Here is an 18,243-nt window from a genome sequence, read left to right on the forward strand (position 1 = left end):
TCAGCGAGAGTATTGCCTCAATTGTTGAAGTGTACAAGGCTCAGAGCTGTTGCCAGAGTGGATTCAACGTGTGGAAGCTGTTATGAATTTGAAACGATTTTAACTTATACTACTAGCCCCAAAACCGGCTGGTAGCTTTTAACGCTGTCATTTCTGCTGTTGTTTGACCTCAGACTTGTATATATTTCTCTGTAAAATAAACGACAAAAAGAAAAGAAAACAAAAGCGTGCGTGCCCGAATGGTTACTAATTGGCTTTTGCGCGGGGGCTGCAGGTTCGATTCCTGGGCCGGTTTGCTCGAAGCCGGTTAACTTTAACCGCGGTTAAAAGTTAACCGCCCTTCCCTACTAGGTACCTTCAAGTACCTAGCCAAGTTTGACGAGGGCTGGATGAGCGATAGCTCCGTGTTTTATTATAGGGTGGTAGCTGGTGTCCCCTACTGGTTCCCGAAATGAGGGGACCCAAAAAATGCGCGCTGCCTGGTTTTCGCGACGCAGCGCGGCATACTTTTGAGCTTGAGAAACAATTTTTATTGCTCGTGGTGCAAATAATCGGCCAGGTAAAACTAAATTAACCCTTGTTTGGAAATTTTCTAAATATTTGGCTGTCTAAAGTGAAGAAAAGCCTCGTTGAAATTTCCTTCCGAGTTCAAAAGAGGACGACGATGTTGAGTCCTAGAATGAGAAAGAAGTGAGCAGTGAAAGGCGGGCGGTACACCGGCAGCATGGTTGGCCAGCATGTAAGAACAGTATATAATACCGTCATAAATTGAAAAACCTGTAACTCGGCTCCACTGAAAATTGACCTATTAGTAAATTACCCGAACATCGAGAAGAACGCTGCAAGTGTAATTCTACGGTCCGCGCGCGCTGGCCTTCCACTTATAAAAGATTTGGAATAAATAATCATAATAAATCTTTGACGAACGCGCGTGCACGGCAAAATTTGTTTTAGGCTTTTTGCTTCAGAACAGTTATTACTGCAGACGCCAGCAGGTGCAGCGCGTGTAACTACACTCGTGGCATGCACCTCGGTGTTTTTTAAATTTAGCTAAAGGTCTATGTGAACGCTCTCTGCTTTTGTGTGCTAGCAAAAGACGCTTTGCAGCAGTTGTGCATGGACGCCGCCATAACTGACGTTCAGTTTTTGTTCCCTCTTATTTCGTTCGCTTCACTTCATCGTTACCACAGCAGGACAGGTTATTGCCATTTTAGATGCCACTGTCTTCTTGTGCCCAGCATAGGCCCTTGTGAAGACCCGTCAACGCCCGCTTCAGTGGCTCGGCATCTCGGTAAGACAAGAGAAGGGCGGCTATGGCGGCTCAATCTGGCGCGTGTGTAAAGCGTCTATACCCGGCCGATTGAGTCAAGGCAATCCACATTCCAAAGACGTTGCCATGCCGACAACTATCACGTTCATTTAGGCTTAGGAAAGGTCAGAGTCGAAAGTCTATCTAAAAAATGCGGCGAGGTCATTGCTCATGTTTTGCGTTTTAAGTGAGGTAAAGCAACACGAAAACCTCCTGCACCATTCGTTGCTGACTAAAGCGCGATCCAAACCAACGCTTCTTTTTGCGCCTGTAGGTCGTGCGGCTGCGGATGTGACGCATTTCGTGGCGTTTTTGCTGTTTCCGGGCGCGCTTTCTGAGTCAGAACCGTGCGCTTTGGTTTGGACGGGCGAAACTTCGGCACGAGCGCACAAGCAAAGTGCAACTGCGACAGACTGGCCGGCCAGACGGCGAGAGAAAGAGAGAGAGAGAGATCGCGTTGTCATGTTGGAAGAGAATCAAAGGGGGAGAGGAGAGGGCAGCCAGACGGCGAGAAACGCGGAGCCGGAACTAGCTTGCCCTCCACCGATTGGCCGGGACGCAGGCGCGCCCTGCTACGTCACCGCGCGCTTTTGTGCGCGTCCAGAGAGGAGTTGAAATCATCCAACTTCTTCGTGCGCGCCCGGAAGGAGCGAAGAAGCGGCGCGACGTCACGAAAATGCGTCACATCCGCAGCCGCACGACCTACAGGCGCAAAAAGAAGCGTTGGTTTGGATCGCGCCTTAACGCGCCCGCTACTGCAGCTACTACGACGTATTAGTTCCAAAGCGAGCGGCGGTCACTCACCGGGGCACCGCCATGTTTCCCCGCCGTCCTTACTCTGCCGGTCACGTGACCCAAAATTCCCCATCGTAGGGAAATCCGGTTAACCGCGGTTAGTTAACCAGCTTCGAGCAAACGGGCCCTGAGAGCGGACGCTTCCTTTATTTATTCTTTTAATTTAGCGTTCTGGGCCCGTTTGCTCGAAGCACTTACCGCGGCTAAAGTTAGCCGCAGTACCTAGGAGAGGGATTTTGAGATCACGTGACTGGCTCGGTAGGGATGCGGGGAAACATGGCGGTGCCCCTGTGAGTGAGCGCCGCTCGCTTTGGAACTAGTATGTCGTTGTGGTTGCAATATCGGGCGCGTTTGTCAGCAACGAATGGTGCAGGAGGCTTTCGCTTTGGCTTACCTCACTTAAACCGCAAAGCATCGGCAATGACACAGCCGCATTTTTTAGATAGTGTTTCGATTCTGGGCACTCCTAAGCCTAAATGAACGCAGTAATTGTCTGCATAGCAACGTCTTTGGAAAGCGGATTGTTGATAGCGCACAAAAGCAGACGGCGTCCCAACAGACCTTTTTTCTGTATTATCCAAGCACCGAGGTGCATGCTACGACTGTAGTTGCACGCGTCGCACGTGCTGGCGTCTGCAGTAGTAACCGTTCTAAAGCAAAAATTATAAAAGAAATTTTGCCTTGCACGCGCGTTCGTTAAAGACTTATTATGATTTTTTATTTCAAATATTTTATAAGAGAAAGGCCAGCGCACGTGAGCCGTAGAATTACACTTCCAGCGTTCTCCTCGCGATGCTTGGATAATTTAGAAAAAAGTCTGTCGGGACGCTGTCTGCTTTTGTGTGCTATCAACAATCCGCTTTCCAAAGACGTTGCCATGCCGACAATTTTCGCGTTAATTTAGGCTTAGGAATGCCCAGAATCGAAACACTATCTAAAAAATGTTTAAAATGATTCGGATGTGTATGTTCTATATCGCATAGATTGTCATTGAAATTGAAAACGACAACCTTTCTATAGACAATACACTGATATGTAGAGGGGCTACCGATTTTGCAATAATTGGAAAATCAGTTTGAAATGAAGGCCATCGTAATTTTCCTTCTACTTTTCACAGATCAAGGCTCATAATCTGTCCTATCAGGCCCTTCAAAAGGTGCATTCCAATATATTTTTTACCGAGTTTTAAATATACAGAATAGCCGTAACGGAAGTAGGAAAAAAGTGAAAGCTTTTTACAACTCCCTGTAATGTCGAATTGGAGCGCAGCTCTTGAGGAGGAGGAGGGAAGGGTACTGAGCGCCACGTGTTTTCGGAGGGGGGGGGGGTCACGGGACCCCCCCGAGGGCGCGTGACCTTGGTGGGGTCACGTGGGGGAGTCACGTGCCCCCTCCGAGGTCATGTGACCTCGAGAGGGGGTCACGTGACCTGGGGTGTCACGTGACTCTCCAGGTCACGTGACCACCAAAATTTCCCCGCTAGATTTAGCGGGGAAATTTTTCCGCTAGATTTAGCGGGGAAATTGTTTCCGCTAGATTTAGCGGGGGAATTTTTCCGCTAGATTTAGCGGGGAAATTTTTTCCGCTAAATTTAGCGGGGAAATTTTTTTCCGCTAGATTTAGCGGGGAAATTATTCCGCTAGATTTAGCGGGTAAATTGTTCCGCTAGATTTAGCAGGGAAATTTTTTTCGCTAGATTTATCGAGTAAATTTTTCCGCTAGATTTAGCGGGGAAATTTTTTCTGCTAGATTTAGCGGGGAAATTGTTCCGTTAGATTTAGCGGGGAAATTGTTTCGGCTAGATTTAGTGGGGCAAATTTTCCGCTCGATCTAGCGGGAAATTTTCCCGCTAAATTTAGTGGGGAAATTGTTCCGCTAGATTTAGCAGGGAAATTTTTCCGCTAAATTTAGCGGGGAAATTTTTCCGCTAGATTTAGCGGGGAAATTTTCCCGCTAGATTTAGCGGGCAAATTTACCCATAATGCACCGCGCGGTTACGCCGACGGCGACGGCGACGGCGACGCCAACGGCGACGGCGACACCGCTCAAGCCGAAAACCGGCGCCTAAAGGCCCGACCACACTAGCGTGAACGGCGCCGCCGGGCGGCGCCGCCGGGCGGCACCGCCGCCCGGCGTCCCAACGCGAGGAGTTCACATTGGCCTCCGTTTTGCAGGCGTCACGTGACAGCACTGGATCCCTCGATCGCGCCTCCCGTCGGATTTCCCGCTCTTTCGTCGTCTGCTCTTCGTTAGGTTCTTCCGTTCCGCACTCGCTGTCTAGACGGTAGGAGTTCATAATGACCTGGTGATCAGCGTGAATGTGATTATCCCAGCCTGCTCGTTGATCTTGCGACGTCGCCGCGCTCTGAAGGGAAGGAGGCGCAGGTTTTGGGTCCGGCCGAGTTGGTTCTACCGAAACACCGAAGGACAGGACAGGTCTGGCGCGCCGCCGGGGCTTTGCTGCCCCGGAGGCGCGCCAGAGATGAAGGCAACTCTCGAAAGTGTCACCGAGTCAACACGACATCCGTCACAACAGAGACGACATGTAACAAGTGCCACGGAGAAACTCACTTGTAATTCCGAATTCCTCTCCTATAATTTCCCAGCGGTTAGTTTCAAGGAACCGCTCCGTTGGGGAAGGCATCGGGGGGAAATAGGGGGAGCAGACGACACGAAACGCGTCCTTCGCTTCGAGACGCGCCGAGGACCGGCTTCAGCGTTGCCATAGCATCGCGACGTCACTATCTACGCCACCTCCCATTGGCTCCTCTCTTCTGCGGCGTGCGGCACTGAGCTCTGAACCGCGCATGGAGCGGTTGGGTGTGCGGCGCCGCACGTCGTGACGTTGAAGCCGAAAACTGGTTTTCGCCGGCAACCGGCAGCGACGACCGTCGCGCCGCAGGCCTCCGAAACGCCAATGTGGTCGTGCCTTTAGAGCTGCGCTCTAAAAATGCGCCGATGTCATTGCCCATGCTTTGCGGTTTGAGTGAGGTAAGGCAAAGCGAAAGCCTCCTGCATTATTCGTTGGTGACTAACGCGCCCGATATTGCAGCTACAACGACATATTAGTTCCAATGCGACCGGCGCTCACTCACTGGGTCACCGCCATGTTTCCACGGGGTCCATATCACAAGAGCGAATGACATTTTAGCGAACGGCGACATTTGAGCGAATGCTCGTTTTAACGAATAACGGGGGCGCGCGTTAACCCATCCGTCGCGCTGCGCTTTACGCCGCTTCGCGGCGACAGTCTGCGGCAACTCATTACAAAAATGTGAACCCATTTGGCCCCCCCGAAAACGCCGCTTCGCGGCGTCCGACTATTCGCTAAAGTGTCGTTCGATGAAACGTGGGCGTTCGCTAAAACGTCATTCGATCAAGTGAGTGCCTCCCGTTTCCACGCATCCCTACCGAGCCAGTCACGTGATCTCAAAATCCCTCTCCTAGGTACTGCGGCTAACTTTAGCCGCGGTTAGCGCTTCGAGCAAACGGGCCCTGGTAAGTTCGAAAACCTTATCGTCTGATTGAGTTACAAATGTTCTATATACGCGCCGAACGTTCTACGCCGAATGACCCAAATATCTATGTTTGTACATAAGGGGCCCCGCGTGGTGATCGGAGTCAGTCTCACCCCAGCGTTCGATCTCGCTGTTTCGCCGATACCAACGCCTGCAACGCTAACCTTCTATTTTTTTTTTTTTTTTGTGTGGTGGGGGGAGGGGGGGGGGAGGGGGGGAGGCACAAATTTGCCCCAGTAAACGTCTAGTTTCTCCAGTTATTCGCCGCCTCATCATTTGTCATTCTTGACAATATTGTATAAAAACTAAAGCTTGAACAGGTTCTAAAGGTCAGGATTTTCCACACTTCCGCTATAAAAGGAGCCTAGAGATGAAGCGAGTTTCAGAAAGTCTAGCAGACTCGAGGAGAAGGCATGGGCGTAACTAGACCCCAGCGGTTTTGTCACTCTCAATGAAAATTTTCTAATCCGCGCGTTTCTGGGGAGGGTAATTTAAGACTTTGTTTTTGAAGCTTTCATACTCACTGTTTATCTTTAAAGGGGCCATGAAACGAATTTTGGGCTATGATAAATGATTTTAAATTGGGACTTTACGAATCGCATATCGTTCAGTTGGCCAAAAGAAAGAGGGTAGAAAGTCAAAAGCCAGCTTTTCGATACAAACATTTGAAAATATAGCGGTCTATTTTGTACCTCCTTTCCTTCGAAAGCTCTCCGCCTTTTCACTATGATACATCCGCAGTTCCCAAAGCGCGTCAGTGGTGCCAACCTGACGTCAGCCGAGCCCAGCTCACGCATTGGACACGAGAACTGCGTCACTCGGACGTATGCGCTCGTCAACAATAAATCCGTCGACGAATATTCGGATTCGCGTTCGTGACCAATCAGTGCCCTGACGGAACTTAACATCACTGGGGAATGACAAGTTCTATGGTGTGCATAAAAAGCACGGTCCGAATAATGTCACGACGACGTGATTTCACAGCAAAGTGGAAAGTTGGGCCAGTTGGTTCATGGTTCTTTAAATATTTTTAAGCGCCGAAAAAGAGAAGGACAAAGAAGTGGAACGACACAATTTGCATTTGAGTTGAGGATCAAACATAAGGAGAAATAAGTAGGAAACTCGTTTCATGACCCCTTTAAGATTAAACTGGAGAGGCCAGAGCTTAAACTGCCCAGAATAGATTGGGAAGATAATGATCAGTTACGACTGGCGAGTTGGCTGTTCATAGTACTTATAATCAACAGCGCACAAGAACAGTAAGGTAATAAAAAAAAGAGGCATTTTACCTAGCAAGAAAGACAGAATAACCATGATGTACAGGGGGAACAGCGCACCCGGAGAACAGTCATTCAAATCAACATACACACAAAAGAAAGAACTCACTCATAAAATCCTGCTCGCATTCCATTCCAGCGAGCTTTGACGGGCAAGTCTCAAGACTAACCGCCGAATTCATAGATCCCACTTCACTCGAACTTAACTTCCAACGCCCTTGAGTGGGTGTCATTACGTTTCATAAATCCCCCTTCACTCGAAACGCTCCCTCGCCTCGCACTTCACTCGGACTTTTCTCGAAAAAATTCAAGTGAGCGGTGGCACCGCCCTTCAACTACACTCGAGCCTCCCTTCATCGCAAAAGATGGCGGGTTACCCGGGTTATCGGAGTGATGCCGCTCGCAGGATCGCGTCTTTTGAGTTCGCTACTCGTGCGTGCGACCTTGTGTTCGGCGTTATGTACCCGCTCGGTCCGTCGGTGCCGCGGCGTAATCTATCGGACCGCCTGAACCCGATGGAGCTGTACAGTGACCGCCAGTTCCTCGCGAGATATCGCTTTACGAAGACGACGGTGAGGGAACTCCTGACGCTGCTGCCTCTCCAGCAAACCGGCGACAACCGAGGACTGCCGCTCACCCCCCTGCTCCAGTTGCTGGTCACCCTTCGCTTTTACGGCGCCGGGACCTTCCAGATGGTAGCGGGAGACCTGGTGCATGTCTCCCAGCCGACTGTCTGCCGCACAGTGAGGACGGTGACGACGCTCATCGCGAGGGTGCTCTTCCGAAGGCTGGTGCACTTCCTGGCTGCGTCGGAGTACCACGGCGTTATGCGCGACTTCTACGCAATGGGGCAGTTTCCTGGCGTCACGGGTTGCATCGACTGCACCCACGTGCGCATCAGAAGCCCCGGCGGAGATGATGCGGAAGTTTATCGCAATAGGAAAGGAGTCTTCTCCCTGAACGTCCAGGTGAGCTCATATTTCTTATACCCCCTTTATTGACGTAGCTTGCCTACTAAACTGCCAGGCTGGGAAGCATGGGTAATGCTCACGCAAAACGATTTCAGCTGTTCAACCCGATCATTGTAAAACATAGGGAAACCCTTTCATCAGCTGTGTTGTTGCTGCTTATTGTACACCTCTGGGCCCGCTCGAAATAGCCATTGCACAGCCTATACCTAGCTTGCATATGCGACGTTATTTACGGGCAACAGGCACGTAGCCAGCCCCGGGGGGGGGGGGGGGGGGGGGGGGGGGGGGGGGGGGCAGTTGTTTCACTTGTTTTCGAGCATGAGCCAACTGGCCCAAATTGCCGTATTAATGCAATGTTATATACCTGCAGGCCATCACCGGCCCACAGCTACAGTTCTTTGATGTTGTGGCAAGTTGGCCAGGATCTGTGCACGACAGCCGCATCTTTGATGGCAGTCGTGCGCGTGCCCTTTACGAGGAGAGCAGAGTGCCCGGCGTCCTGCTGGGGGATATGGGCTATGCCTGTCTCCCTTTCCTGATGACGCCGCTCGCAAACCCTGGAGCGGCAAATAGTCCCGGAGGGAGGTAAGCCAAATCATCGGCAGAAGTATAAGATTTGTTTTGGTACTGCACTGACAACATCACTAATGTCTGTAATAGCAGGCAGTCATTGCCGGTGACAAACAGTTCTTCAAGCGTTTCATGGACAGATCACTTCGCCGATATCCAATGTTCTTTCCTACCTTGCCGAACCCTTGGCGGTTTCGACAAGGCTTGGTGCAAGCTCGAACTTGAGATTATTTTAGCACCGAGATGTTTCAATGGCGCCCTGTTATGGTTTCCATCCGTGACGTCACGAGTGGGATTTGCCTCGACGTGACGTCACCAGTTGTTATCCTGTCTACTTACCATCAGGTGCGACGACGACTTCGGTGGTGTGTTTAAAAAGCACAGTGGAAGCTAGGAGTCATTGCAATCCGAAAGTAACACCGTCAAAGCTGACAATCTGACAATGCTCATATGCCCACGGTTTGGCCAATCGTCGAAAGCTGACCGCAGCGGCGCTTTTGGTCGCGCACATCGCTAATGAACCATTTCCCCTAGCAGAGCGGAGCAAAGCGAGGTGTGATCGTGTGGTCTGTTTAAGACATAGCTTGCCCCGCCGTCGGTGGTTCATTCACTAAAAAGTAAATTCAGTCTAATTTTTCTTTTTCAGCATTAGGCAAATGAAAAAAAAATCATAAGATTTGACGACCGCGACCACTAAATTCAATCCACCTAGCAGAAGAAAACGTTTGTCGACGAAATGTCGCAAGAACGAAAAAGTTTCCATGAGATGTCAACAGTATCATGAAGCCGTGCGTGCACGAAAAGTTGTCAATAAAACATATCTAACCTCGACAAAAGAATGTCAACCTGTTATTTCCATACTGAAAAAGAAAATACAGTGATTGCAAGTATGTTCCCAGATGCCTAAAAATCGATCACATGCCTTATAATTTGATTTAGGTACAACAAGGCCCAGATCCGAACGAGGAACTCCGTCGAGAGGGCCTTTGGGGTCTGGAAGAGACGATTTCCCTGTTTGGATATGCGGCTCCAGCACAAGACTCGCCACTCATGCAGCATCATCACCGCGTGTGCGGCTTTGCATAATCTGGGACGTGCAAGAAATGAGCCCCTACCTCCTCCTCCACCCCCGCCACCAAGTCCCAGGGCACGGAATGCCAGAAGGCGGCGGCAGCCACACCTGCCACCGATTCTCCCGGAGGACTCTCCTTCGGGTCTGCGTATCCGGCAGAACATCATTCTGCTGAGCTTTACGTGAGCTGCACGTAGGCTCAAGAGGCCCATCACACAGGCCATGAAGGTGAGGAGTCGTACTTCCAAGTGTGTGATACTTCAGTTTGACTTTAAAAGTGAACCATCAGTAAAGCAGGCATAGCAGTTTGAACATGATTTATTGTGCAGCCTTCTGGCTCAGCTCCTGCAGCAGTATGTTTTCCTTGATACACAGGAGCTTCATCTCCATTTCGTGAATGGCATTTCTTTTTTTCAGCTCGTCCTCGCGCAATTTAATTTCCATTTCATGCAGCGCAGCTCTCTTGCTGAGTGCGTCGCGGTGGTCCTGTTCAAGGAAGTTGCAGCGCAGGGCATGCTCCTGCTGGACAAAGGCCATCCTCATATCGTTTTCCTCTGCGAGGCTCCTTTCCAGCAGCGCCATACGTCCTCCGACCTGGCGGGCACCACTGCCCACAGCTGCTGCCGCACTACCACTGTTGCACGCTGCAGCAGCCGCAGGTGTAGGAGCTGGTGACCCTGCAGTAGATGTCTGGCTAATCAGGCAAGCTGCTGGGGCTGCTGCAGGTCTATCAGCGATGCAGGCAGCCGCTGGTGACAGTGGTGCACCGACGTCTGAGGCAGGCCCAGCTGGTGAACCGGGCTCCTCTGCAATTGAAAGAACACGTAGAAGTTATGAAGTGAACAATGGGACATACATGAAGAGTAGAAAGGGTTTTTATAAGTTTGAGATTGTATTTTTGTTTTTCATGCAGTTGCAATTTGAAGTATTTGATTTTTTTTTTTCTGCTGCTGATCTAATGTGTAACAATGTTTTCATCCATTTTGAACCTGTGCCATAAACTAGGCCACTAGATCACTTAACCGTTTCCACCTTTTGGAGTGCTTGGTATAGATATTTCTTGGCAGAAATCATGCTATGATTATTTTAATACCCTGTGCTGTTTGTTTCTTTGTCAGGGGAGTATGGTCATTGTTAGTCTGCAGTAGTTGCCATGTACTGTTTTGAAGCTGTATGGAACCCAGCCCTGCAATGATATATGTTACCTTGTACATAAGTAATGTACATGCTGTTCGCACCATTTGTTCATTTTTACTAAATTATCTTGAAATTGAATGTTGTCATGCACACTTTTTACTTTGTTATTGACGACACAGTCATCTGCAACAAGATTAATATTAGATGAGATGGTTGCTGCAAGGTCATTCATGATTATTAAAAAACGTAGGGGTGCCAGTATGTACTACTGAGGAACACCAGGTGAAACATTTCTGAAGGCAGACTCATTATGATCTATAACCGTATTCATGCATATCCATGAGAAGATCAGTGGGTAAAGACGAAAAGGTACCAGTTTAGAAAGTACAGGTCAAGACATGGAAACGGTTCAAGCATTCTACCCAAGTCGGCATCAAGAGGGTCCTCCTCGCCGTCCAGCATCGGCTGCAGTAGTCGGAGAACTGGGAGGCTGCAGACCGGGGGCAGATAGGGTGCCCCATCGCTGTCCTCCATATTTTCCTGTCTGTTGAACACGTGTGAGGCCACCGCCCCAACCAGCACGGAGGTGGCGCTCATTGGCTTGCCAGGTGGCCCCCCTCCTAAAGGAGCAAACAGTAGTCAATCTAGGCACTCCAAGTTCTAATGTTATCTAAGATCTGTTTTCCTTTTTAAATATACCCCGATTTATAGGCATGCATTTGCTGATAGGGAATGTTCATCCCCTCTGCCCCATGCGTAATGAAATGAAATATTGAGCATCTGGGTGTTGTCAGTTGTGATCTACTGTACATGTCCGCCGCAAAAACTGCAAGTAGAATTACTGATTTAACGGTAGTATTATATCGTGCTGCGGTTCCGTTCATGCTGCTCCATTGTCAGGTTACTACGGTATTCAACTGACAGCATTAGGTTGCATAACCGACTTGTCTGCGCACGTTCACGCTCCATCCCCCATGACAGGTATTCCAGAAACAACAGTTCGAAACAAGGGCGAATTTGTGACCGACAGTTCGGGCTACAAATGTGACCCATCGCTCATTCCGAGGCACTTTCAGCGCGATGAGAAACCTGAACGAGAGACTTGCCTGTTTTGTGGACCTTGTTTTTTTCTTTGGAATGGTCCTTCTTCGCTTTGGCCTTCACATTTTCCCACCATTTTTTTAGCTGTTTCACGTCCCGTCGATATACACCGTGGTTGCAGTTATACTCGTTGCAGAGTCGAATCCAAGTTGCCTTTTTTTTGTTTAACGACGATTCGTCGGTCTTTTTACATTCGATGATTTTTTTGTACGTCATTACAAGTTCCATCAGTATTGCCTTTTCGATCTCTGTGAACCGCGCAGCGGGTGCCTTGGCCTTATCCATTACACGCTACGGAAATGAAAACTTTAAAAGAACAAACCAGCAGGGCAAGTAAACACGAAAAGGCAACGGCGGTGGTGGCGTTGGAACAAGGATATCGGAAGGACTTGGAATGTATTCAGCATGGATATTGATGGCTATATTGCTGGCCAATTTAGTTTGAAAGAAGATGCACGAGCTACGTTCGTTTCTGAAATCGCAACATGTTTGTTATGTGCTAATATTTCTTTATAAACACAAATTATGTAAACACACTAAGAATTAACTTACTTTTGTGGTCTTACGCAAAGTATAAATATAAATTTCTTTTCTACTCTCGCTCCCGGACGCATCCCGTAGAAGGGCTCCCTTCACTTGCTCGAGTGAAAGCGAAGTGCCATTTCAGAATGGTAAACCTCACTTCAAGTGGAAGTGCCCCTTCAACCGCCCTTCTGTAAGTGAAGGGTCGCCCTTCACTTGGCATGACTCGGAGTGACATCTATGAATTCGGCGGTAAAGCGTGCAGGATACCCAAACTCGTTATTAACATCAGTGGCCGAAAAGCTCATCAACGAAAGCAGGCAAGACCTATGCACACAACAAAAGCAAAGAGACAAAGCAAAGAAGCCCATCATTGTGCCATATATTCATAATTTTTCTCACGGACTAAAGAAAATAGCTTACCGAGTAAACTTGGAAGTCATCTCAGCTCCTAACAAACTTCACAGCTTATGCAAGAAGGTAAATACTCCACCAATAACAACAGTTGGCTGCAAAAAGAAACACAAGAACACCTTTGTCCCCTGTACAGAAAAGGTGGTCTACTCCTTTCCCCTCTCTTGTGGAAAGCTGTACATAGGTCAAACCGGAAGGTGTCTGAACGATCGCCTTCGAGAGCATAAAAACACATTCACCAACAAAAGCTCCGGTCATCTAGGCATTCACTGTCGAGACTGTGGCTGCTCAGTGCAGCTGAGTAACTGCGGCGTGCTTGGCGAGCACCATAACAAGCTCACAAGAGAAATTATCGAGGCAGAGAACATTGCGAAACATAACGGCACATGCGTTAGTACTCCGTCTTTAACCTTGCCAGAAAAAGAAGTAGACTACCTAGCTTTACATTAATTTCAATTTAGTTCACTATTTAGCATCATATCGAAAGAAAAGAAAAAAGACCAGTTAATCTCCCTGGCCCTTGCATATAGCACAAATAGAAGAAGAGAAAGTGTAAATATAGAGAGTTGTCAGTCAGCGCTAAGTGTTTCTTTCTTTTGTGTGTATCTTGATTTGAATGACTGCTCTCCGGGTGCGCTGTTCCCCTTGTACATCATGAGCAACCAACTCGCCCAAACCTCTGTGTTAACAAGTTTCATTTCTAGTACAGCGGGCCCTTTTAAGCATCACCCCTTGAGCCCCGACGTTCTGGTCATCTTAATAGCCATCTGCGTGTGTCAAGCAAGGAGTACGGGTATTGTCTACGAGTACACATGCTGCCTCCGGAGGTCAAGGCCTTATTCGGAAACGTCACACCATCCGTAGGTCATGGAAAGCGAATTTGCAAAATCCTTCAAGCCGAGTGGCATCGTCAAACACGGCACTACCGGAACTACCTATTTGTGCAGCTGCGTACAAACCCGACAAGTACCTTCAGCAGAAGGCCCAGGCGGGAAATCGCCTCCCGCACAGAGAGAACGACCGCCCATCTGTGGAAACTCACTTTGTGGCATCTCCGTAAGAACAGACGAAGGGAAGAATAGGCGTTGAATAACCCCGTATGCACAATAGGAGACATCCACATACCAAATGCAGTACAGCAAGTTCTCAGTCTGGGCCCTAAGTTTGCGGTGGAACCTAAGAAGACGGCACCGGAGTTACTTTCCCTTGTAAGGGAAGTCTCGAGACGAGCTCCGGAGACCGAAATGGATCGCTGCACCTCTGAAGGTGTAGACATGCTTATGCGGTACAAACCACCGTCTACTCCTCTGCCCATCAAGAGAGTAGAAACGTACCTGAAAGAGAATTCATTATATCTTCTGCCCGCTGACAAAGAAGGAGGTTTTGTCCTCATGCATTCGGACACGTTTGGAGAAAAAGCATTAACAGCAGTCGAATCCGTTTTCAGCAAGCACTCCGAGATCTCGCTGGAAAAAGTTAAAAGGGAAGCAGAACAATTTTGTCACTTGAACGATTTAAAACAACTCTGCTCCTACATCGATCGCAGTACAAATCTGAGTCTAGAATTATTTTTCAGCGCCAAAACTCACAAAGCGGATTGCCCCCTCCGTGTTATCGTTTCTGAAAGGGGGACATGGCAAAAGTCTGTTGCCTTATTTCTGCAAACACGGCTAAACCTACTTAACATTTGTTGTGTGTCGGCCAGAAGCGAGGAACAAGCAAGTTTCCAAAGGCGAAAACGACAGGTTTATTCCACCATGCTCATGGATGGGGGGTAACTGAGCAAAAGAAGGCGGTAGCCAGCGGAGCACCGCTTTTTATCATTTAGTGGCGCATGCGCCGTACTACGATATTCTGTTATCGGCGGCGCGCGCCCAGACATGACATTTCCTCCCTCTTTATTTTGACACGCTCAAAAAGGTTAAGATCCGGCTTGAAATCTTTCGGGAGGTTTCCGGGTTTTTGCCGGATACCGTCGGGCAGCAGGCGCTTGTGCTGCTTCGGCTGGGACAGTTCCGCCAGTAGGTGACGAGGACGATGGTTGGGGTGCGTTGTCGCTTGGTTGAACCAACAGGAACTCTGTGCCTTCCTGGTCAGCGTCCTCGTCGGCAAGGCTTGGAGTTCTTAGCAGCTGGTCCTTGTGCCGACGCCAGGTGAAGCTGCCTCTGGAGGTGGTGGCGCGTACTTGGTAGGAAACAGGGCCATGCTGCGCAAGAATCACTCCAGGCACCCACTTGGGTTTGCCACAGTAGTTACGGATGAGCACATGATCACCAACGGCAAAGTCACGATCGTGCCCACGCCGGCTTGCAGTCTGCATGAACTGTTTGCGGGCTACCCTTTCCCCCACAGAAGGCTTTACAACGTCTGGGCGACTGCGTAAACGTCGCCCCAAAAACAAATTGGCGGGTGACTCGTTCGTTGTGGCGTGAGCCGTGTTGCGGTAGCTCTGCAGAAACATCTGCAACTTCACATGCAAAGGCGCACTCTCCTTGTTTTTACGGAGGGCGTTCTTGAGGGTCTGTACAAAGCGTTCGGCTAAACCATTTGAACTTGGATGGTAGGGAGCTGTCAGGACGTGACGAGAGCCAATTTCCTGTGTGAACTGTTTAAACTCCCGCGACGTGAACTGAGGACCATTGTCTGACACGATAGTTTCAGGGTTGCCAAAACGAGAAAAAAGTTCTCTCAAAGTGTTAATCGTGCTCTCCGTCGTGGTTGAGCGCATCATGAATACTTCTGGCCACTTGGAGTGGGCATCTACCACAACAAGGAACATAGACTGAAGAAAAGGTCCAGCAAAGTCTATGTGAACACGTTGCCACGGCGTTGTGGGCCATGACCACGGATGGAGGGGTGCCTTGGCAGGCGCACTACGTTGCTCTTGACAACTTACGCAGTTTTTTACGCTGCGCTCCAGGTCCGCCTCGATGCCCGGCCACCAAACGTAACTGCGCGCGAGCTCCTTGCTGCGCACAATACCCGGATGGCCCTCGTGAAGTTCACCCAGCAGCAGGGATTGCAGTTTCCCTGGGACGACAACTCGCATTCCGAGCATGATGCAGCCCTGATGAATGGTCAACTCGTTGCGTCTGTCGAAGAAAGGCTTTAGTTTTTCGTCAGAGACAGACGCGGGCCAGCCTGCGCTTGTGAATTCTTCCACTTGGCACAAAACTGGATCTCGCGCTGTTGCACGTGCTATATCACCACTAGATACCGGCAGTGATTGCAGTCGCAATGAGTAGAATGATTCCTCATTTTCTTTAGTCTCGTTTCCAACAGTCGGTAGTGGAAGACGCGAGCAAAAATCTGCTTCGGCATTCTCGCTTGATCTCTTGAAGATAAGATCGTAGGTGTAGGCCGACAATGCGACTGCCCAACGCTGCAATCGCGCAGCGGCAATGGTTGGAATTCCAGTTTTTGAACCTAAAATGGTCTGGAGTGGTTTGTGGTCCGGGACCAAAGTGAAGAGCCGACCATGAAGATACGAGTGGAATTTCTTAACTCCAAAAATAATGGCTAGTGCCTCTTTTTCGAGCTGACTGTACCCTTTTTCAGCGTTCGATAGCGTACGCGAAGCGTAAGCGATGGGTTTAGCGCTGCCATCTGCGTAAACGTGAAAAATTACAGCACCTACCCCGTACTGAGAGGCGTCGCACGCTAGCTTTAGCGGTTTGTCGGGGTCGTAGTGGGCCAAGGTGGGAGGCGACGCCAGCTCGGCCTTGATGGTGTTGAAGGCTTCCTGGCAAAGCTGGTCCCAACACCATGGCTCGTCCTTGCGCAGCAATCTGTAAAACGGTTGGGCTGTCGTTGCAAGATGGGGCACGAACTTGGCGTAATAATTGACGACACCCAAAAAAGACTGGAGCTGCTGCTTTGCCTTGGGCTCGGGAGTTTGGAGCACCGCCTCCACCTTGTAAGACGACGTCGAGATGCCGTCAGCGCTGATCCTGTGACCTAGATAGCGAAGTTCAGGCTGAAAAAACGAAAATTTTTCTTTCTTGACTCGAACTCCTCGTTCAAGCAGACGCTTCAACACTGCTTCAAGGTTGGCCATGTGTTCTTCCGTAGTCTTGCCCGTGACTAAAATGTCATCTAGATAACAACAAACGCCGCTCAAACCTTTCAGCATGGTGTCCATTATTCTTTGAAAAATTTCGTGTGCTGACGAGATTCCAAAAGGAAGTCTGTTTACAATGAACAGCCCCTTGTGCGTGTTCAGCGTGAGGTAGCGTTTTCACGACTCTGACATCACCACCTGCTGATAAGCTTGGTTAAGATCTTTCTTCGAAAAGAGTTCGCCTCCTGATAGAGCCGCGAATAGATCATCAACTTTTGGAAGTGGATAACGGTCAATATCAAGACAAGGGTTGACAGTGGTCTTATAATCGCCGCAAAGACGAATGCCCCCGTCCTTTCTGATAACCGGCACGACAGGCGTGGCGTATTCTGCTGTAGTCACCGGAGTGATAATGCCCATCTTTTCCATTTTCGACAACTCCGCCTCAACAGCCGTTTGCAACGCGAACGGAACGTTTCTCGCTTTTAGAAATTTCGGTTTCTCGTTCGGTTTGAAGAAAAGTTCTGCTCGTTCCTCAGTTATAGTTCCGAGCTCATCGTTGAACAGTGGCTCGTACTTTGACAGCAAAGAGTCAAGCTTCTGTTTTATACGTTTAGAAGCAAAAACGTCTGACCTTGAGATGTGATTCAGCTCCCAGATCTTGTTCCAGTCGAGTCGTATCGTTCGAAGCCACTCCCGGCCCAGTAGTGGCGGCCCGGCTCCATCGACGACGTACGTACAGTGTCAGCTGTACTGACGCCTCACCATGTTGCACATTGACTGTCGCAACGCCTTGCAGTCGAACCAGGGCTCCCGTGTAGGTGCGAAGCCTGACTACAGTTGGCGTCAGTTTCACAGACGGAAAAGACTGGTGAAACTGTTTAGCAGACATTACAGTTACCGCTGCTCCTGTGTCTAGTTCCATTTCAACCGCAGATCCGTTGATCACCATCTGCACCGTCACTGGGGTAAGGCTGGGCGAAGACACGCCGTGTACGACGGCTAGTCTTCCTTCAACTTCCAGCGTTTTTACCCTTTCTCCTGGCGGACGTTTCTTGCCCCCTACGTCAGTCCCGCTTCGGCAAACCCTTTGGATGTGACCTTTCTTGCCGCACTTGTGGCATACGCTCTGCCGATGATGGCACTCTTGACTGCGGTGCCGTGACGACCCGCAGCGATAGCAGCTGTCCCTCTGCTTCTCATTCTCTGCTTGCACCTTGTGCACGTCAGTGACGCTTGAGTTGCCGACGCGAGCCTCAGCCGCGTTTTGCTTCGCAGCTTCCATGGCTTGGGCGCGTTCCACCGCTTTCTGGAACGTTAGCTTGCAGTCTTCCGTGAACAGCACGCGCTGTATGTCTTCCCTTAATAATCCGCACACGAAGCGGTCGCGGAGTGACTCGTCCAAAACGCTTCCATAGTCGCACGTTTGCGACAGTTTTCGAAGTTCGGCGACGTACTCGGAAATGGACTCGCCTTCATGTTGCGCTCTCCGGTGAAA

The 18,243-nt window shown here is 49.6% G+C and overlaps 3 protein-coding genes across 3 annotated transcripts; 1 reads left to right on the forward strand and 2 right to left on the reverse strand.

Annotated features, from left to right (window-relative positions):
* Positions 1-7,074: 7,074 nt before the first annotated feature.
* Positions 7,075-10,077, forward strand: LOC121045825 (putative nuclease HARBI1). Its single transcript, XM_040499156.2, has 4 exons — positions 7,075-7,866; positions 8,240-8,454; positions 9,379-9,739; positions 9,965-10,077. The coding sequence occupies exons 1-3, from the start codon at positions 7,264-7,266 to the stop codon at positions 9,695-9,697; spliced, it is 1,137 nt and encodes a 378-aa protein (XP_040355090.1). The 5' UTR covers positions 7,075-7,263; the 3' UTR covers positions 9,698-9,739; positions 9,965-10,077.
* Positions 9,748-11,439, reverse strand: LOC120839958. The gene is made up of 2 exons (XM_042288424.1): positions 11,071-11,439; positions 9,748-10,317 (listed from the first exon to the last, which is right to left on the reverse strand). Exons 1-2 carry the CDS (start codon positions 11,243-11,245, stop codon positions 9,830-9,832), a joined length of 663 nt encoding a protein of 220 aa, XP_042144358.1. The 5' UTR covers positions 11,246-11,439; the 3' UTR covers positions 9,748-9,829.
* Positions 11,440-14,606: 3,167 nt separating this feature from the next.
* LOC121045826 lies at positions 14,607-18,030 on the reverse strand. The gene is made up of 2 exons (XM_040499157.1): positions 17,380-18,030; positions 14,607-15,290 (listed from the first exon to the last, which is right to left on the reverse strand). Exons 1-2 carry the CDS (start codon positions 18,028-18,030, stop codon positions 14,607-14,609), a joined length of 1,335 nt encoding a protein of 444 aa, XP_040355091.1.
* Between the last annotated feature and the right edge of the window lie 213 nt (positions 18,031-18,243).

Source organism: Ixodes scapularis, unplaced genomic scaffold, assembly GCF_016920785.2.
Source record: "Ixodes scapularis isolate PalLabHiFi unplaced genomic scaffold, ASM1692078v2 ptg003436l_1__unscaffolded, whole genome shotgun sequence".
NCBI classification, from domain to species: domain Eukaryota; kingdom Metazoa; phylum Arthropoda; class Arachnida; order Ixodida; family Ixodidae; genus Ixodes; species Ixodes scapularis.